The sequence below is a fragment of the Chlorocebus sabaeus genome, chromosome 12 (assembly GCF_047675955.1).
Source record: "Chlorocebus sabaeus isolate Y175 chromosome 12, mChlSab1.0.hap1, whole genome shotgun sequence".
In the NCBI taxonomy this organism is placed as follows: domain Eukaryota; kingdom Metazoa; phylum Chordata; class Mammalia; order Primates; family Cercopithecidae; genus Chlorocebus; species Chlorocebus sabaeus.
In genome coordinates this window covers 68402036-68423428 of record NC_132915.1, presented here as the reverse complement: position 1 = coordinate 68423428, position 21393 = coordinate 68402036, and the positions used below count along the sequence as shown (strand labels likewise).

The following is a 21393-nucleotide window of genomic DNA, read 5'->3' as shown; positions in this document are numbered from 1 at the left end:
TGGCCTTCAGCAATATTGATGGAGTTTCCCCACATCCTCCCTTCTCTGCCAAAGTTATGCCCTTTAAGTGGAAACAGAAAAAACCATTCCCCTGTCTCCAAGTCTCCATCCCCTTCGAAAGCCTTGTGCTTCACTAGAGAGCCATTTTGGATTTCTTCTGGCATGCCCAGACCCTCCTGGGTGAGTCAGCAGTCGTGGGCAGCAGGCGTTGTGGGGAGGGGGTTGCAGAGGCTCCTCTATCACTGCTTGGCTGCCTGCCCCAGGAAGACAGCACATCACACAATTTGCCATATCAAGTCTGTGAACAGCTGCCTCCCTACCCTCCGTGGGGAGTCACCAAGCTCCACACATCTGCTCCTCCTGGGGGTGGTGAAAAGATTCCTCCCATCACAGGCACCTATGAATCCCCCTTGGGGTTTCGTGAGGTATAGAGTAGCATTCTCCTGCAGAAAGCCCATAGCCAGCCTTTGTGAGAAGATATACCTTTCAGGGTTTAGTATCAGTGGCACCACCATCACTTCCCCTCCTTCCCTCAGCCCCACGGCATGTTTTCCCCACCTCCCCTTCTTGACTTTGTCATTTCTGATAACGAACACTGCCATTTATTGAACTTCAGCCATGGTAGACACTTAGCATGTGTTAGCTTACGTTTCCAACAACTCAAAGATAAGTTGTGGTTATGCCCTTTTAACAGACAAGAAAAAGAGCTCAGAGAGTTTTCTTACTCACCCAAGGCGGCCCAGCAGTGGGGACAGAGCCAGTATGCTAGTCTGGAGTCACCTGACTCGAGTTCATGCTTTGCCTCTCTCCCACAGCCTTTCTAGAGGGGAAAATAGAACCACAGGCTCTTCATCCTGAGTCTAGAACAGGGATTTGCAAACTGTGGCCTATGGACCAAATCCGGCCCCTTGTTTTCATAAATAAAGTTTTATGGGAACATAGCCACACGCATTCATTTGCACATTGTGTATGGCTGCATTTGCAACGTTGTTGGGAAATAACCTGTAAGTCCTGCAAAGTCTAAAATATTTACTATCTGACCCTTTACCAAAACAAACAACAACAACAACAAAACAAACAAACAAAAAAAGTTGCCAGCTACTAGTATCCAGCGTAGGCTATGTAGACAGAGATAGACTTTGAAGTTAAATCCCAGGTTCCGTACGTCCTAGCTGTGTGACCTTGGGCAGTTGACTCAACAGCTCTGAATCTCATTTTACTGACCCATAAACTGGTCATAATTGTACCTTTTGGGTTTACACCCATGCCCACAAGGAGTGATATATGTTTGAGGGCTCCATATATGGCAGGCATTCAGTAAATGAGTCCCCACTCTTGCTCTGACGTTTCCCGTCTATCATGGATGTGCAGGCTTCTCTAATTTTCTCTTCCCTTCTGGAGCATTCTGGCAGTTCTGCCTAAGAACCCTTATTCTTCTCTGATAACTGGAGCACAGATGCTCCTCAGGCCTCCCCCTTGAAACGCTGGGCACCAGGTGTTAAATGACACCCACCTCAGGCAGATGCATAGGGTGTCCTGTGGTCTCATTCATTCCCTCGTTCACCCAGTGCTGACTGAGCCAGGCCATTATGCCAAAATCTGACAGGGGCTCAGATAGGGCCTTCAGGCCCTGCAGTTGCTCATGGACAAATTAACAAGCCATGGCAAGAACAGTAATCTTGGTGCCTCCAGATTTTGGTCCCCTTTGGAAAATTCCATTCAGACTCTGCAGAGTAAATACCTGTTCCCTGGAGTCTCTGAGTACTGCTCGTAAGAAGATACATTATAAAATCTGCTTAGCTTAGCACAGTTTCGGACCCTGCTACCAGGCTCTCAGCCTGCTCAGCACTTTGGTGCAGTGTCCACCCCAAGACACAGTCGGCTCACCTAGCCCACCAGCTCCCTCCCGGGGTACACATTCAGCACCTCTATAGGATGGGGCTGGCTCCATGGGCTCCATGGGAGGGGAAGGGCTGACTGTCTTTCCTGACCTTGAGGGAGCTGTCCAGAGTTTAGATCCTCTCCATACATGAGCAGCCCAGCATCCTCCCCCAGCCACCTGCAGGACTGGCTGTGGAGCTGAGGGGACCTCATGCTCTGTGCTGCTGCAGTGGATTATCTGGGCTGTTGATCACTGCAGACCTTCCCAGTTACTCCAGAGCAGGGCCGAGAAAGCAGGGTCTGGGAGGAAGGAGCAGGGGATGCCGGTGTTCAGAAGGGGTGAGTGCAGCTCATTGGAGAATCCAGGACTTCATGGAGGAAGGGCTGTTTACCATGGGGCTTAAAGGGTAAGCAGGACTTAGACACAAGAGGGCTGAGGTCCGGAACCTAAGGGGATTCGCGCATGCATGGTCAGTGGTGAAATGAATTACAAAATATATCTTATAATCTTAGGTGAAAAAATATGGATATAAAAATTATACTTTGATGATTTCTTCCTGAAAAACTTATATCTACAGTATTAATTAATGTCCTGGCAAGAAACAGATGGCATCTTCAGAGCTGACGTCCGATTTAAGGGAAGTACTTTAGGCAGAGTCAATGCAACCAACCAGGGCTACTGCAGGTCCAGGGGCTAGCAATGGTTGGCGTCAGGAGCATCAAGTGCTCTGGAGGACAAGGGAAGGGCAGTGCTACTGGAGGTGGAAGGAGCAGCCGCTTCACACGGGCTCTAATCAAGCCGGGGAGGAGTCAGGGGAAGAAATACCCTGAACTCTTTCTTGCCTTCTCTCTGACTCCTCCTGGGGCCTCCCATTGACTCTCTTTCACAGAGCTCCCATAGGCTCCCTGACTCCCACTGGGCTCCCATTGGCCCTCTGACTCCTGCTGGGCTCTCACTGGTCCTCTGATTGCTGCTGGACTCTCATTGGTCCTCTGACTCCCTCTGGACTCTCATTGGTCCGCTGACTCCCGCTGGGCTTGCATTGGCCCTCTGACTCCCACTGGGTTCTCATTGGTCTCCTGACTCCTGCTGGGCTCCCATTGGCCAAGCCTAGCTGGAAGTCAGAGGACCAGGCCACTCAAGTGCTGCCCTATCTGAAAGTTATAATTCCATAAGCAAAGCAGGGCAGAGCAGGCTGGAGCATGTGGATAAAAGCAAATGAGAATAACCAACATTATGAGTTGTTATACTAGTTGGATTACTGTACTGGGCATAGGGGTAGTTTTATCACTTCACTCCTTTCCTCACTTTCAATGAAGTTTAGAAATTATTTTGAAAAGCTTAAAGTCCTTGAGTCACTATGAGGGTTCTACAGCAAGCAGCTGTTTTTCAGGCTCTCAGCAGGCGATATTGTCATCTGAGAACTTGGTGGCAATGTAGTGGTTTGGTCCAAGCTGACACATGTGGGTGGAGGGTGAGCTTGTTCAATGTCAGTTTTGCCAGGAGAGGGGCTCTCTTGGGGGCTCAGCACACAGGAGATTTGTTAGCCAGCACCCACAGGAAGGGATGGGAAAGGTGGGACTGGGTGGAGGAAGAAGCTGACACACAATGAAGTTGCAACAGAGACCTCAGCCAAGTTTGCCCATGGGGAGCTGTGGAGCTAGGATGGCCCTTCAGAGAAGTCCCAAATAGAGACCAGAAGGCTGGGCCAGTCACTGGATGCAGGGAGCCCTGGGGAAGGTGTGTGACCTTGGATGAGGCTGCCTCCTTTATTCAAGGGCAAATCCTGGCAGATGGGGAATGAGTTCCTCTGTCCATTGGAAGATTCTGGCAGTGCACCATAGTATCTCCATTAGAGGGCCCTTAGGAACAAGGGAGTTTAAGCTAAAGGGCCACTCAGACTAGAGCGCACTGACAGGGTGTCTCAAATCTGGCTGTGCAACCGAGATCTCACAGACCTTTGTACAAACACAGATTGCTGGCCTCCCTCCTGTACCAGTGTCTGAATCTCTCTGTTGGGGCCCAGGAATCTGTATTTCTACAAAGCTCCTGGGAAGATGCATATGCACAAGCAGGCTTGAAAGCTGCTGCCCTAAACTCTGAGCCCAAGGGTAGCTGATGTCGGGAGATTACAGGTCTGTTTAGTGCTACCAGGCAACTGCTCTGTGCCAAGCCCTGTGCTGGGTCCTGGAACCCTGGAGCTAGGGGCCAGGATCACCAAAGATGGTGCCACCCCGGGAGTCAGGAACGGGGCTAGGTACTGCCTGGGAGCAGCACCTCTCTTGGATTTTGGAAAGGGTCCTTTTTTTGGAAAGGGTCCTGAAAGGGCTGCAGCTGGTGGCTCTCTTGGGGGCTTACTGTTCTGTTGCTGCCATTAAATAAATGGCTTTGGGCAATATTGGTCTAGCAGCAAGGAACTGGGTTTGAGTCCCAGTTCTGTACCTAGACAGTTGTGTGATTTGGGACAAGTCTCTACCCAGTTTCCCCAGCTGTCCAATAAGGGCTGGTGAGTTGGTGTGTGGTGGCAGCCTGGTTCTGATGGTATGAGCTTAGCCTCTCTCTCAGACACGAGGAGTGGGCCTGAGAGTGACAGCATTCACTCTGTCTGCTGCACAGAGGGCTCCCTTTGCAGACCTTGGGGCCAGGAGTGAAGGTGGAGTGCATCCTCAGTGTTCCTGTCTCCTTCTTTTGTTACCATTCTCTGATTATGATGCCCTTGCTTCCTGGATATGTCCAGTTCTGCCATGCTTCTCTTTCCTGTGTGTCCTGATCGCTTGCTTTTTGCCAGGCTTTATATCCAGCATGGACACACAGACAGGCCCCAACACAGTCTCAACTCCCCGGGGCCTCCCAGTCTAGAGAGGGATGCTCAAGCAAGAAAGTCACTCACTGGGTCCTCCCCCTGCAGGAACCACCCAGGGGCCAGGCCAGTGCCACCACCCAAGCCCTTCCTCTCTTCTTCCTCTTCTCTCCCCTCCTGGATGTTTGGAAGTCAGAGAGACATGAGTTTCAGTCTTGGCCCTCTGACTTACTACTTGTAAGACTTTGGGCAAGTGACTTAATCTTTCAAGTCCCTCATTTGTGAAATGGAAAGAATGGTATCTGCCTTGTAAGATTGTTGAGGATGAAATTCACTCCAGCGTCAATCCTGGTGTGTCACCTGTGGCCCCTTTCCTCCCTGAGGGCTTGGAGTAAGGGATGGGGGTGGGAGAGGAGGAGTGGAGGGAAGGGAAGGAGGAGAGGTGGGCTCTGGGAGCAGTTTGCACCTATGCCTTTTGCTGTCTGTGCCAAGGGGAGTCCCAGCCCTTCAGTTCTTCACCTCATCCCATACCCCAGATCTGAAGCCCTAGAAGAAGGGAGCCAGTGGAAGCAAGTGGTGGGGTTTGCAAATGCTAGTGGCTTAGGATGTCAGAGTGGAATACGAGTTGAGGACAAATCACCCACTTTGGAATCCAGAACTGGAAAGAAAGCTGCTCGTAAAAAGTGCAGTGATTTCCCAGGGTCTCAGGAAGGAGTCCTTTAAACTCCACCATGAAGTGCAAAGGTGGACGATTTGATCCCACTGCTCATCCAGCTTGCGGAGCGGCCTGAAGCTGTCCTATTTCTGCAGGGGTGAGAACATGTACCACCTAGGCAGCTCCCCATGGGCAAGTTTGCAACTTCTCGGGTTTGAGAATTTGAGACCTTCCTTGGGGATCCAGTAATCTCTTTTGTCCTTCCATCTGATGCCTGAATCTCTTCTACAGCAACCCACCTCTGCTTGCATACCTGTCATGGCGGGGAGCTCACTCCCACCTGGGGAAGGGCCCGTCCTTCCTTGGCTCACTCTCTTGTTAGAAAGTTCTGTCTCTGAGGGAGCTAAAATCTACTTCCTAGTGGCCTCTCACTGGTCTTGGCCCTTTCCCTGAGGCCCAGATACCACGCCAGTCCCCTGGGTTTGGTGGCAGTTCCTCAGGGATGCATGAAGTGGTATCTCACAGGCCTAGACTTTCCCATGTGGCCGCCTGCCATCCCCTCCACCATTCCTGGAGAGACAGGAGCAGGGATTGGGCTCAGAGAGCCAGCGAATGGTTTTGAAGTCGGCTTGCTTTGGTGCTTCAGGTGTGATTTCTTAATATCTGTCTCTAGTTTGGTGTCAGAGACTCACTTTGCATATTGCCAATTTCCTATAGAAGTTTCTATTCATCACCTTAACAATATAGCCTCCCTGTTTTATTAATACCCAATGTTTTTGTAAACATTGGTTTGGTCCCTCGAGTCTGGAACAATTAAAGCAATGGGCAGTTTGTCACAAGGAAAGCAATAAGGTCTGATGGCTAATTTCATTCCCCAACAGCTCAGTGTAGCCTGACTTCACCGACTGCTCCTAGAGTGGGTGAGGTCTGGAAAATGAGGGCCAAAGGGAAGACTGGTGGTTGGGGATGCCCAGCAGGAAATTTGTGTGCATTATCCAAGAAAGGTGCTTGGACCTGGTGCTTCTTCCTCAGGCAGCCCCTGTGCTAGGCATCTGGAGGGGCAGGAGGTGTCCCAGATGGAAGGTGTATGGAATCTCAGGACATTCTCTGTTTAGCCGAGAAGAGAGATCTGGAGCCCAGAACTGTGGAGTTCAGAGGAGAAGTCAGTGCTAGCCTAGGAACAAGGGAAGACTTCAAACAGCATGTTGGCATTTCAAGATGTGTGGGATCTCAAGGTGAAAGCTTATTGTATCAGTTTCCTGTTCTGCTGCAACAAATCATCATAAATTTAGTGTCTTTAAACAGCACAAATTATTATCTTATAGTACTGAAGATCAGAAGTTCAAAATCATTGGGTCAAAATCAAGGTGTTCTTGATTTTGGCTGGTTCCTTCTGGAGGCTTTAGGGGAGAATGTTTCCTTGCCTTTCCCACCTTCTAGAGGCTGCCTGTGAGCCTTGGTTCCTGGCCACTTCCTCCACTTTCAAAGCCAGCAGCAGAGCATCTTCGAACAAATTTCTTCCCTGATTCTGACTTTTCTACCTCCCTCCTTCCCTTATAAAGACCCTTGGGATCATGTCAGGCCACATGGATAATCCCAGATGGTTGCTCCATCTCAACATCCTTAACTTCATCTCATCTGCAAAGTCCCCTTTGCCACATAAGGTAACATATTTTAGGGATTTGGACATGGACATCTTTGGGGGAAGGGCATGACTCTATCCATCACTGATGATTCTTTGGAATTTCTAAAATTGAGAAATCAGTTTTCCATTGGCCTGGCTGATGGAAAGAGGGATTTGATTTGATTTGCAAGCCGGAGCGGCCCCAGTTGCCTTCTTGAAGTTGGGCCAAGGGTGTGTTTCTCCCCTACAGTGTGCGGTTCTGGGAGACATGCCTCCGAGGAGCAGTGGTGGGCTGGGGAGAGGAGCAGCCTGCAGCCTCCCTGCCCTCCCTCTGGAGGACTTTCGTAATGCGATGATAGTGCTGAGAGCTGGCATTGTGGGTTGGGTGTGGGGGCCTGTAGCTCTGCCAGGTGGGATCCCTGCTCCCAATTGCCATGAAGGCCAGCTGGACTCCCAGCAGGTAGGAGCTGCCATGAGGGCATGATGTGAGTAGCTGGGCAGGTCTCAGGTCACAGGTGCCTGACACTCTTTGCCATGGTGAGGGAGGCAGGAAACTGTCCTCAGGAAACTCCAGCTGCCCTCAAGCCTCATATATCCCCACAGGGGTGCCCCCAGATCACCACAGCTCTCCCCAGATTTCTTCCTTCATTGGGGCCCTGATAGAGTTCCAGCTAGCTCTGCCCCTGGGACTCACCCCTGCATCTGTAGGCTGGGTCTTCAGCCTCAGCATGCAGCCCAGCCGTTGGGAAGTTGCCTCATCCCTGTGAGACCAGCTCAAGATGGGTCTAGTGGGCTCAGAATATTACCCTCCTCCATCTAAGAGTGGGCGGCCATGGCTTAGCCTCAGCATGCACTCATCCATTCTCTCATTCACCACAGTTGTGAGCACCTACTGTATGCCAGGCACTACACAGGATCCTGAGATCAAAACAAACCAAATGCTTCCCTCCTGGAGCTGACACGTCCATAGGGAAGAAAATGTTATAGCCCCAGTACTCATGGTCACCTCTTTGCAAGTCAACTCAAAGTCAATGACCCGGACTCCTGAGCCCTCCACTGAAGCTCCATGAGGCCAGTGCCCCTGTCCCGGGCACCCACATTTCCACAATGCACAGCTTATTGTCCTCCACTTGTTTCCCTGCTTTTGGTAATTCTGGAGATATAAGAAATACCATATATCTTTGGGACAGACAAATGGTGCCACCAAGTAGAGGGAAACTGGGGTTCCATTCCAGAGGCCTTGATATGTGACGTGAGCATCTAGATTGGACAGGAAGCCCAGGCTTCTCCATGGGAACCTGCCCCAAGTGTATTAGTTTCCTGTGGCTGCTGAAACAAATTGCCACAAACTAGGTGGCTTAAAACAACAGAAATGTATTGTCTCACAGTTCTGGAGGCCAGAGGTCCTAAATGAAGGTGTCAGCAGGCTTGCCCTGGAGTCTCTAGGAGAGAATCCTTGCCTGCATCTCCCAGCTTCTGGTGGCTGCAGGTGCTCCTTGCCAGCAGCTGCATCACTCCACCCTCTGCCTCTGTCTTCATGTGGACTTCTCCCTCATGTCTCTGTGTCCCAAGTCTCCCTTTACCTTTCTCTTATAAGAATCCTTAACACTGGATTTGTACAGGGTGACCTCATCCCAAGATCCTTCAGTTAATTACATCTGCAAAGACCCTTTTTCCAAATAAGGTCACATTCACAAGTTCTTGGGGTTAGAACTTAGACCTATCTTTTTTGGAGGTCACCTTTCAACCCACTGGCTCTGCACTGTGAACATGCATGGGTCACACACACACATGCACACACACATACACGTACACCTGAATACAGCTGGATATATACCCACAGGCATTCCCCAAGTACAGCTATTCCCCTTGTGCAGCAGATCTGATACATATTCAGTTACATACTTGCCCTTTAAATTTTTTTTCACTGACGTTCAAATCTGGTTGTGGGTGATTAAGAGTGGACTTATTTGTAGAAATCTAAAAAGTAGGTGGCTCCGTTTTTCAAAAGGAATGCTCTCTTCATGAATGCGCATCAGGTTTGGACAGGCAGAAATACACCACACGGATAAGTTTTTAAGCATATGCCTGAAATCTTTGAAAGACCTCACTATCTATCAAAGCCACCTTCTCCATCATTAGAAAGCTGTGGGTTTTTTTGGCATTGGGCCAAAATCTAATTTCCTGAACCATCTTACCTGTTGGTGCTCCAGCTCCATGGGGGTGCCCAGCGCCTTGTGTCCCCCCTGCTACATGATGGCTCTCTGGTGTTTGAAGTCGGCTTTGGTCTACGCCTCTCCAGGCTAATTTTTTAATTAGCTTAAATTAATGGCAGTTCCTGGGGAGCTCCAGCCCTAGTAAAAGTGGCCTGAATTATTCAAAGATTTGAGTGTTTCAAATGCCTGTTTATCCTAATTAGCATCTTAGCTACAACGGTGCCCTCTGCCTCTAAGGAGCCACATTTTAACATGTTCCATATTTTAATGGATTTTCCTTGAATGAACTGTTTAATCAAGTGAAGACACATTTCATGAATGAATAGAAGTAAATCTATAATTATACACTTTAGTCAGGTAAGAGGAGTGACATTTCGGCACAATTCGTGGCTATATATAGCAAGTGCATTTGAATGACAAAGTAGGTTACCTCAGCTTCCATAGGAGAGCTGAGAATTCGCTTTGCTCTCAAGTTCATTTCGTAACCTAATTAGAATTTTCAGAGTTGTAAAGTGCATGTGGCGCAGCCCTGGTTCTTCCCGTCTTCACCTGGATCTGTGCATTTCTGGATGGTTCCTCTGCTGGTGCAGTGGCCTCATTAGGGAAGTTGTCTGGGGAACTACTGGCCATAGAAGCCAAGTGCCTTGAGATCTCTGGAGCTCTCTGCAGCCCCCATCCACTGGCTGTGAATTTCACTTGCCCATGGGAGCCTTCTCTGTGTGGGACATGTGGTCTGAATGCGGTAGCAAGTTGCTGTAATAATATTCTGCTTCTCTCTTCTCCCTTTCTTGCTTTCTCTCTCATGTCCTCCTGCCTCCTTTCCTTCTCTCCATTTTCTTCTCTGTCATAGTCAGGGTCTGCTTGGGGTGCTAAGGGCCAGGAGTAGAAGGGCCTGGGGATTAAAGATGAGATGTACCCACAAGAGGGGGCAGGAGAGAGCTGGAGAGCAATCCTGGTGCCCTGGGTCTGGAGGAGATGGGGACAGGGGGCTCAGGGGTTTTCAGGCAGGCTGGCAACAGAGCCGTGAGCTTGATGATTCTGTTGCTCTTACCCCTAATCAGTAGCCACTTTAGCTACACATTGGAAACTCCTGGAAAGCTGTGAAAACACAGATGCCCGGGTCCTATCCCAGAAGTTCTGATTGGTTTAGGATGCAGCTAGGGCATTAGCAGTTTCTAAAACTCCCCAGGTGATCCCAACATGTAGTCCCAAAGTCTTTAGGTGACAGCAGCCTCAGCCAGCATCCTGACCACAACCTCCTGAAAGACCCTGAGCCAGACACCCCCCAGCTCAGTTGCTCCCCATTCCTCACCATGGAAACTGTGGGGGACTGTAGATGCATATTGGTTAAAGCTGCTAAGTTTTGGGATAATTTGTTGCACAGCAGCAGATGGCTAATACAGATTATTAGTTATTCTGAATGTACCCCCAAGCCGATCACTTCTTGCCACCTCCCGTATCGTATCATCTAGCCTCCAGAATCCCTCGCCTGGACCATTGCTGGAGCCCCTCCCTGCCCTTCTTCTTCCCTTCATGTCCCTGCCCCTCAGTGGTCTCACAGCAGCCTGAGCAACTGTTTCAAATCATAGTTTAATAATGTCACTCCATCACTTAAAACCTCATCATGGGTTACCACTGTGCTTAGTGGCAAGACCTGGTCCTTCATGTGAACTGGAAGGCCTGCCCGGGCTGCCCTCACCTACCTCTTTCTCAGTTCATTCCGACAGCCTCCCCCAGGCCCTGCTTTAGGTTCTGCATTAAGCCCACTGGGACATTCTTTTAGTTTCTCCACCAGCTCCCCCCCGTCACAGGATGTACACATGCTGCTCCTCGGCCTGGAATCCTTCCCCCTGCCATACCTCCTGGTCTGGGGCTGACTCCTCTGCTACAGCCTGTCCCAGAAGCCTGTCCCTGAACTTGAGTGCCCTTGTCTCAGTGAACATTTACACATTCCCTGGGACAGTCAGCTGACAAATGCCTCTTGCCCTCACTAGACAGAGATCCAGGAGAGTGAACAGTTTTGGTCATCGTTAGAGGCCCGGTGCTATCTCAGATGGTTCCTGAAACGGAAGAGATGTCAATATCAGAAATGAATGAGTGGGTGAATGAGTGAGTGAATGAAGGAGTGGGACTGGTAGAGACAAACAGAGCCCATTCTGGAAAATCCAAAGTGGTGAGTGGCTGCTCGGGAAGGTGCTTAAGCCCAGAAGCCAGGCAGTGACTGGGCATGAGAGAGAATTTCAGTCCCAGGAATGAAGCAAGAGCTCAGATTGAGAGCCTGAGGTCAGAGAAGATCCCTTGCCAGGCTCACTGGGGGCTGCACCCCAGGGCTCCTGACCTCAGGCCCCTCACCTTGCATCCATGGAGGGCAGGAGTGTCCAGTGCCAAGCAGGGGGATCCATAGGAGCCAGGAGTTCACTGGCCCTACCTGTGGGTAGCAGGGAGTTGCAGGGGATGGGAGCCTGGCAGGGCGTGCAGATACAGTCCTGGGGCCCTAAAGCAGAGACAGCGTGGGTGGAGAGAACAGACTGGCCCACACAGTGATTTGGTCCATCAAATCACTGCATGAGGCAGCGGGTCATGCAGTGATTTGATAAACCCAAGGCTGGGTGATTCTAGAGAGAGGGCAGTGCCTGACGTCCTCTGGCAGCTGTTCTGTGTTTAATGGAGAGGTGCATGTTTCAGAGCAGGGAGGAGGCCTTGCAATGGAGTGGCACTGTGGCCTTCTCAGAAGTGGGGACCAGCCTCCCTAATGGGACAGTGTGGACCCACATTAGGCTTAAACAGGTTACATGAACTCAATTAAATGCTGAGTGAGAAGATTCTTCTGAGTCATTCGTTTACCTACACTCCTTTCCCAATTCCATTTGCCTTCCACCTTTTTCTCTCATCTCCTTTTCCTCCTCCAACCCCTCCCCTTCTCCCGCTATGTCTTGCAGGCATGGATAAAGACTGTGCACTCCCATGCCTAGTGTGCGGATGGAGGTTGTGTGCTCAGTCAGTTGCAGGAGCGAAGCCATTGTGATGGCTTTATTGGAGTGACAAGTCCCTGTCACTCTCTTCGCCCACAGCCCCATGAACCAGCTGGGAGGGAGGTTGTGGGCAGACGCAGTCATCTCTGCTGCTCTGATGGCTGATCTGACCTGGCGGCATTTTCTCCCTGGTCAGCATGAGTGGGGCTGTCCCCGCTGCTGGCTTTCCCTCAATGCCACGGATTTCTCCTGGCTCTTAGCTTTATGAAAAATGTGGGACTTCCTAGAACTTGAAGTCTGAGTTGAAGTATTAACAGTCTTGCATTTGGCTGTTTGAGTCCCAAAGCTGCACAGGAGCCTGAGGAGTCATTGGTTTCACCCTTTGTGACCTTTACGCTCTCCAGCCGGTGCCCTTGGTCTCCCTAAAGGGTTCTTGGTCCCTGTCCTAGTCACACCTCTCTCCTCTGAGTGTGAACCACTTTGTCACTACCCTGATAAAGGCAAGCAGAACTGAGCCCAGGGCTCTATGTGTGGTCTGAGATGGATTGCAGAGGGATTGTCCCTTCCTTCATTCTAGATGTGATACCTTTTAAAATATAGTTCCTGGCCAGGTGCAATGGCTCACGTCTATAATCCCAGCACTTTGGGAGGCCAAGGCAGGTGGATCACTTGAGGTCAGGAGTTTGAAACCAGCCTGGCCAACATGGCGAAACCCCGTCTCTACTAAAAATACAAAAATTAACTGGTCGTGGTGGCGGTTACCTGTAATCTCAGCCACTCGGGAGGCTGGGGCAGGAGAATCGCTTGAACCTGAGAGGCAGAGGTTGCAGTGAGCCCAGATCATGCTGCTACATTCCAGCCTGGGTGAAAGAGTGAGACTTTGTCTAAAAAAAAAAAACGGGGTGGTGGGGTTCCTCGTCTTAATCACCCTTTGTCGATTGCCTTGCTCAGTTAATACATTCTGGTCTCTTCTAACCAAGGGGAAAATATCCAAGCCATTAAAATTTTTTTCACACAATTATCAATCATTTACTTAAAATGTATCCTGCTTCCTTTAGAAGGTATTTCTTTAAACATAGAATTACCTGGAGAGCTTGTTAAAACATGGGGTGCTGGACCGCACCCCAGAGTGTCTGATTCAGTAGTTCTGGGCAGGGCTGGAGTTTGCATTTTTAGTAAATTCTCAGATGGTGCTGGTGTTACTGGTGCAGGGGCTGCTGTTTGAGAACCACTGCTTCAGGGACATGCTTTCTGGCACGAACTCACATGGGTGGGCCACACCAGTTCTTGTAGCGGGGGTAAGGAGGAGGTGTCGAGTTAACAACTATTGCCTCCAAGCCTCTTATCGCAGATTATTTATTCCAGGGGCTCTGACCCATCCGTTCCTCTCCATGCCAAATGTTTTCAGCTCCTTGTGGATTTGTTCCTTGGCCAGGTCCTGGATCCGCTGTACCAGAAGCGGGGAGAGTTTTCCCTTTGGGTAACTCCAGAGGCCCTGGCCTGTAGGGAGCCTAGTCCTTCCTCACCTCCCTCCTAGCAGCCCTGGGTGCCTGCTCACAGCTCTCCTCACTGCCTGTCAGTCTGTGTCTCCTGCCCTCCTGGGGCTCCCTTCCAGGTGAGGGGCAGCCTTCTAACCTCCCCTGCCCATCATTACCCATCTCTCCCCGTCCCTCTCAGGATGCCCAGAGCTTTCAGCAAATCAGACTCCTGGTGGCTGCCTCACTTGGCCCAATATGCAGATTAGGCCCCCAGGGGCACCCCCGCCATACTGTGTGTGTGTGTGTGTGTGTGTGTGTGTGTGTGTGTTGTGTGTGTGTGACTGTATTTTATTAGGAGTTAAGAGTTATTCCTTTCTGAGAAGAACATACTTCTATTTTTATACAGGAGATTAATAGATAAAAGGAAATCATTTTGCAGAAATGAAATTAATGGCAAGACATTGGCTCCGGTTTTTGCTTGTTTGTCTTTGTTTTTGTTTTTTGAGACAGAGTCTCGCTCTGTTGCCCAGGCTAGAGTGCAATGGCACGATCTTGGCTCACTGCAACCTCTGCCTCCTGGGTTCAAGTGATTCTCCTGCCTCAGCCTCCCAAGTAGCTGGGATTACAGGCACATGCCACTACTGCCCAGCCAATTTTTATATTTTTAGTAGAGATGGGGTTTCGCCATGTTGGCCAGGCTGGTTTTGAACTCCTGACCTCAGGTGATCCAACCGCCTTGGCCTCCCAAAGTGCTGGGATTACAGGCGTGAGCTACCGCACCTGGCCTGGCTCTGTTTTAAACAAGAGATAACTGCAGTTACAGAAGGAAACCCGGGTATTTACAAATTTTCTTAGTAAATCTTCCATCAGTGCACTAAAGGGTCTTTCTACCCACTTAAGAAGCATGTGAATTTTTTTCCCTTGTGAGGAAGATCTATTACATTATTTCTTTTCTTTGCTTTTGTTACTTTAAAACATCATTTATAGTATTACTGATTGCCTCCATTTGCTTTCCCCAGAAAGTCCGTTCGGATAAATACTTGAGGTGAGCACAGACTCCTTGGTGCTGAGATTATGGGCGGTGAGTGGCTGACCTCACTGACCATCTGTTCTGGTCTGTTCTGGTTCACTGGGCCTCTGAAACTGTCCACATATGGCAGAATCCAGAAAAGCCAGCCAGGACTGGGAATCACACTTCAGTTTCCTCATCTGTGAAATGAGGGGAGGGATGAGATGACATCTAGGGTGTGTTTTGTCCATTTGTTTTGAGGTCTGACCACCTATAAAACGTTTTATTCTGCCATGTTTATATATAGCTTTCATGCACACATTAGTACACACATGTGGATACCCAAGCCGCTGCTGCCTTGATGCTTTGCCATTTGCCTGGGAATGATCAGTGCAACTTCTAAGTGGTGTGTAGAACTTTAGAGTTTACAAAGCCATTCCACGTCTTCAGTGTTTTTGGTGGGCCTTGAGTCAACCCCGTGAGCTACTTGCTGTATTGCCCCCATCTTATAGGTGTGAAAACTGAGACTTCAGAGCTTGAGTAGTTTCTCAGAATGTGGGTGCCATGCAAATGGAGAGCCAAGGCTTGACTGTGTGTTTCCAGGAGCTCACGCATTGAGCTCCTCCCAGGAGGGCCACGTGTGCATGTTTTCCCTGTTTAATAATGACTGTTGTTCCACGACACCCTCGTGATGCTCAGAACTCATCATGGGACCCACCTGTATCCAAAAGGATTTGAGGCAGCAGAAATAAGCTCTACTGGAAAAGTTAACTTTCCCCCCACATTGACTAGTCACCAATCTTCCATCAAGTTGAGGTAAAAACGAAGGATGGACAAGGATCACCCTGACTGGGACAGCGTCTTTCTTTTTACAAAACATTGATCGCAAGGCATTTAAGCATTCAGAGTAAAATAAACACCCGTGGACTTGCTAGCCAGAATGATTACATGTTCACATTGGCTCCATTGGCTTCATGTTTCTCTCAAAGAAATAAAAGATGGCAGCTCCCATCACAGTCTATTTTGTCTCCCTTCCTTGGTGGTAACCATCCTGTGACATTTAGGGCCAGATTATCCAAAACGCTCTGATGGATACATTACAAGGATCCACCAAGTGTTGAAATAAGAAGTTCTTTTTTATTGTGGTACAATATACATAACAGAAAATTTATCATTTTAACCACTTGTAAGGGTACAGTTCAGTAGCAGTAAGTATATTCACATGTTGGTGCAACTATCACTACTGCATCTGCAGAACTTTTTTTTTTTTTTTTTAATCATTCCGCACTGAAACTCTGTGCCCATTAAACCATCACACCTCCTCCCCTCCTCCCCTCAGCTGCTGGTAACCACCATTCTACTTTCTGTCTCTATAAATGTGACTAATCTGAGTATCTCGTATGAATAGGTCATACAATATTTGTCCTTTTGTGTCTGCCTTATTTCACATAGCATGATGTCTTCAGGGTTCATCCATGTTGTAGCATGTGTCAGAAGTTTATTCCTTTTGAAGGCTGAATAATATTTCACTGTCTGTATATACCACAGCTCGTTTATCCATTCATCGAGCAGTGAATGTTTGGGTCGCTTCTACCTTTTAGTTACAGTGGACACTTGCCCTTATGAACATGGGTGTAAATTGTCAAGTCCCTGCTTTCAAGTTTTTGGGTATGTGCCCAGAAGTGGAATAGCTGGATCTTGTGGTAATTCTATATTTACTCTTTTGAGGGGCTGCCATACTGTTTTCCACAGCAGCGGCAGCATTTTACATTTCCACCAGCAGTACACAAGGGTTCTAGTTTCTCCACATCTTCACCAACACTTGTGGTTTTGCTTTTTGGTAATAGCCATGCTAATGGGTGTGAACAAGAAGTGCTTAAAGCATCTCCTAAAGAGGAAGAAACTGAGGCCCAGAGAAGGAGAGGATCACACGAGAGGCTGAGGTCACAAGCAAGTCAGTGATACAGCAGGAACTAGAAGCTGGATCCCCTAACCCCAACCTAGTTCTTGCTACCAAAACACAAAGTCCAGTTTCCATCGCTCTATGTCAGAGGGTGCACAGCCACGGCCACAGGCCAGATACAGACTTTAAATTTATGTGGTTCGGTCCTTACCTTTTTTTTTTTTTTTTTTTTTTTTTTTAATTCAAAATAGTATCCACATTTAAAAATTAGGGGATTTTATATTTTAAAAGTCTGAATTTCTGATTTTCCCCCTAAAAATCAGAAGGTCTGGTAACCCTCAACCCATGTTCTAACTCAGCAACCAACTGTTGCTGTCTTTTGTTTTGTTTTGCTCTGTTGAGACAAGGTCTTGTTCTGTCACCCAGGCTGGAGTACAGTGGCATGATCATGGCTCACTGCAGTCTTGAACTACTGGGCTCAAGCAATCCCACCGTCTTGGCCTCCCAAAGTGCTGGGATTACAGGTGTGAGCCCATGCCCAGCCCTATCATTCTGTAATGTCCTTCCACACAGACTACTTCACACACTGGCTGGTCCTAGTAACACTGGAGTTTGCAGCCCTTTGCTTTTCACATCCATAGATATTCCTCATTCTGTGTGTCAGTAGACACATAGTTACGTTTAACATCACAGGCAGGTTCCATACTTTTTTCCTCTTTCCTCTACTCTGTATTGTCTTTGAATATCTTAGCTATTTCCTCACCATAAAAGTGAAATAATGTTGCAAATAAATAATGCAACATATTAACAAAGACATAATTGAATAGCCTGATTTGGAGACAGTGTGATGTGGTGGAGAAACAGCAGCAAAGGTGCTAATCTTGACTCTTGCAGGAACTCCCTGGGAAATCTTAGAAAGTCCCTTTCCTGTCTGGCCTCCTTGTATCCATCTGTCAGTTGCAGGGTGGGACTGGGGAATCCTCAAGTTTTCATGGGCCGGTCTAGTTAATAATGTAAAACAAAACCACTCACTTTGCATTGTCGGTGAAGTAGAGAAACTCGCTTTGCCCAGTTGACTTCCCCAGGATGACCCCTCTGAACTGACCCTTCCTGTGGTCCCCAGCACACCCACCCTCTGCTTTCTCTTTGCTGACAGGTGCGGAACGACCTGACTGGCGTTCTGTATGGCGAGGACATTGAGATTTCAGACACCGAGAGCTTCTCCAATGATCCCTGTACCAGTGTCAAAAAGCTGAAGGTAGGTGTGGCTAGCCACAGGGTGAATGGCAGACTGATTTCAATGCCCTGGGTGCCCAAATTACCTGACTATGAAAGAGCCTCAAGTATGGTCTGGGTCTCAAGTTCATTTCCACCTTGGCATCCCAGACAGGAGAAGCTCCCAGGAATTGGCTTCCCTTGGCTTTTCCTTCCTTGCTATCCAACACTGGCCAGAGGTGCTGGCTGCAGGTGCATAGCCACTGAGCACTTTCCTGATGGTTTTATATCTCTCAACACAGTGTCAGGGGCACGCAGGGCACACATGATTATCATGTCTGTTTTGAAGAGTCACAGAGAGAGGAACTGTCTTGCAGAAAGACCACAGCAAAGAAGTCTTGTTGTTGCAACTGAAAGCCCAGGCTCCTGACCCCTATCCAGTGATACTCATTTTAGAAACAGGGTCAACTAGAAGTTTCCCCAGTTGTAAGTCAGTCTCTAACTTTCATTTGTCCATTCATTCTGCAAACTCTCTCAAACAGCTTTTATAAACCAGACCCTCTCCTGGGCTCATAGACATCATCGGCCTTGACCTTGTCCTCATATTGCTCCCAGCATGGTGAAGAAGACAGAGAGACCTCTCAGGGGAAACAGGAACAAAGGGGCCTGGCAACAAAGGGAGGAAGTGACTCATCCCACCTGGGGAGAGGGCTCAGACAAGGCTCCATAAAGAGACAACATTTGGTGGTGGAGGAAGAGAGGGATTCCCTCCTACAGGAGCCTGGCATGGTAGGAGGGAAGATCAGAGGGTAGGGTAGGCATGCTCATCATGGCTTAGGATCAGCAGGAATTCCACAGAGGCAGAAGTACCTGGAGTGGGGTAGAAGGGAGGCTGAAACAGAAGTCAGTTCCCAGGAGCCTTGAATGCCAAGCTTAGAAGTTTGATCTTTTATCCTGGGGACTTCCTGGAGGTTTGTAAGCAGATGCCAGTGTCATCAGAGCTATCAGATTCCTCTTTCCCTCTCCTCCATTCCTTCAGGCACTCCCTTGAAGTCAATGGCATGGAGACCCCAGATGCCAACTGCAGATATGTCCCTTCTGTCTCGTGTGGGTCCCAGGTTACACCAGTCAGAGCAGGTAGCAGGTTACAGCAGTTGCCTTCTAAATCCTCCAGTTCACAGATGGGGAGCCCAAAGCCCAAAGAAGGGGAGCAAGGAAAGCAACATATCAGTTGTCTACCACCTCCTTCAGAGCAGACACAGAGCCTGCGGGTCACATTTCAGCCTCGGGAGCCTCTGCAGACGAGGACACAGTAGTCAGGGAAGGGCCTGTTTGACAGCCCAGGTGGCTGGAGCCAGGTCTCCCCCTTGCAGTGTCACAGGCTATGTGGGGCCTGGAGGATTCAGGGGTGGGGTGGCTGCTCTGCAGGAAGCATCTGGGGCAGGGTTGGGAGAGGAGGGGAGGGCCTGCAGCTGCGCTGATGTTCTCATGCCACACGCAGAGGCATCTCCCCATGCCGGGCACTTGAAATAGCTCCCTGAACTCCAGAGACCCAGCATCTACAGACTTTAATGTTTAAAGAACCTTTGTGTGCAGAGCAGAGATACTAGTTGAAAGTCAGCAAGAAACTGGGGATGAAACTGGGCTCTCTGCCCATCAACCAACCAACTCCAACAGAAGTAGCACCGACATTAACCATAATGAAAATAACAGCTGAAATAGCCACCTTTCCAGTGCATTGACCACAGACCAGGCCCTGTGCAGAGTTCTTCACTTTATTTGCTCATTTCATCCTCCCCAAAGCCCTCAGATGGAGGGAATTTTTGTATTCCTGTTTCACAGATGTGGACTCAAGACTCAAAAAGGTTAGCAACTACCCCAAGACACCCAACTGAAAAATGGTGGGTTGGGATTCAAACCCATGTCTGGGCAATGTCATGGCCCAGCTTTCTCCACTGCCCTGCATGTACTTCTGAGAAAGGATTCTGGCATCACATAAGCCAGGAGAGCAGCACCAATGACAGAGTCCTCATCTGTTGGCAAAGGCTCCCCTCACCCAGACACCTGCACAGCTCCTTCTTGTGCCTCTTGCAGTCTTCATCCAGTCACCCCCTTCTCCCAGAGGCTTTCCCTGAACAGTTTATTTAAAAATTGAAATCCCTGTTCCTCCAACTCCCATTTGCCCCTTTCTGCTAATTTTCTCCTCCATTTCACTGATCGATACCTATTTTCATTTCCTGGGACTGCTGCAACAAAGTACCACAAACTAGGTGGTTTATAACTACAGAACGTGCTCTCTCAAAGGCTTAGGACTCTTCCATGCCTTTCTCTTGGCTGCTGGAGTCACCGGTAATCCTTGGCAGTTTGTGGCTCACCACTGCATCACACCAATCTCTACCACACATGGCATGTCCTCTCTTCTCTTTATATTGTCTTTTTAGAACACTGGTCATGTTAGATAAGAGCCTCCCCTATTCCAGTATGACCTTGTCCTAACTAGTTACATCTGCAATGACCCTGCTCTCAAATCAGGTCATATTCTGAGGTACTAGGGGTTATGACTTCAATATACACAATTCAACCTCTAACAGTATCTGGCCTTCTATTCATTTTACCTGGTACTTTATCGTCTGTCTCCTCCCATTAGAATGTAAGCTCCAGGAAGCAGAAATTTCTGTCTGACTTGGTCACTCTTCTATTTCCCATCACCCAAACCCCAACCTAATTTGCTCAACTGTTTGTTGAGTGTGTGTGAATGAAATACCAAGTCTGGACAAAATGCACCAGAGGATACAAGGATATAATACTCAGGAATGACGGGAAGGTAGTTACTTTTGGAAACCTCAGAGGAAAAGCAAGTTTCGGAGTTCTTGTGGGTTAAGATGGAGAAGGAGGTACAGAGGACAGGCAAGAAAACCAGATATCAAATAGTAGAACTGGAATCTGCATTGGAGGTAGTAGAGAGCAGAATTAAAGCTAAGAAAAATAAGAAATCAATAAGGTGGAGGGCAAACTTGAGATACTTTCCCAAAATTCAGAGGAAATCGCTAAAGGGATCAATCCAGTGAGATAAAGGATAACAGTTGTGGATACTGGAGAAGGGAGTTTTCCTAAGGGAAAACCAGGACAAAAACAGAACCAAAATCTAAAGCAGTAGAAATGGTAGCAGTGAGCACACCTACCATCCAGATTTTGGTCCCTAACACCATTCTCCAGTAAAAGGAACCAGGGCTCCTTAGACAAATGGCTGGTTCTATGGGGCAGGAAATAGACAAGATGATTCTGGGGTATTTTGTAACACCAGAAGGTAAGGAGTAATACACATACTGGTGGGGCTGTATCAAGGGAGTACAGTTGCTGATTGACAGAGCTCCCAGTGGCCAAAGCTGGAACAATTTGAACACAAAAATTAAAGTAGTATTAGAATATAACCCAAAGTATGAAGTAAATCTCCACCAGTTTACTCTTACGTAAATGATTGACTAATAAGTGGGAGAGCATAGGCAAATCTCCTATACAGAAGAATTCAAAATAACTTACATAGATACCTCACACTCCAAAGAGGTAGGTCATAACTACACACTTCTTAAGTTACTTTGTTCCAAAGGGTACAGTAGGAAAAGAGGGGGGATAAAAAAG

General features: G+C 48.5%; 1 protein-coding gene across 1 annotated transcript in view; it reads left to right on the top strand.

Moving 5' to 3' along the window:
- Positions 1 to 21393, top strand: part of GABBR2 (gamma-aminobutyric acid type B receptor subunit 2) — a 419145-nt gene that overhangs the window by 194748 nt on the left and 203004 nt on the right. The window contains exon 4 of the mRNA XM_007968615.3: positions 17696 to 17797. Within this exon, the coding sequence (XP_007966806.1) occupies positions 17696 to 17797 (102 nt within the window). The remainder of the gene's footprint in view (positions 1 to 17695; positions 17798 to 21393) is intronic.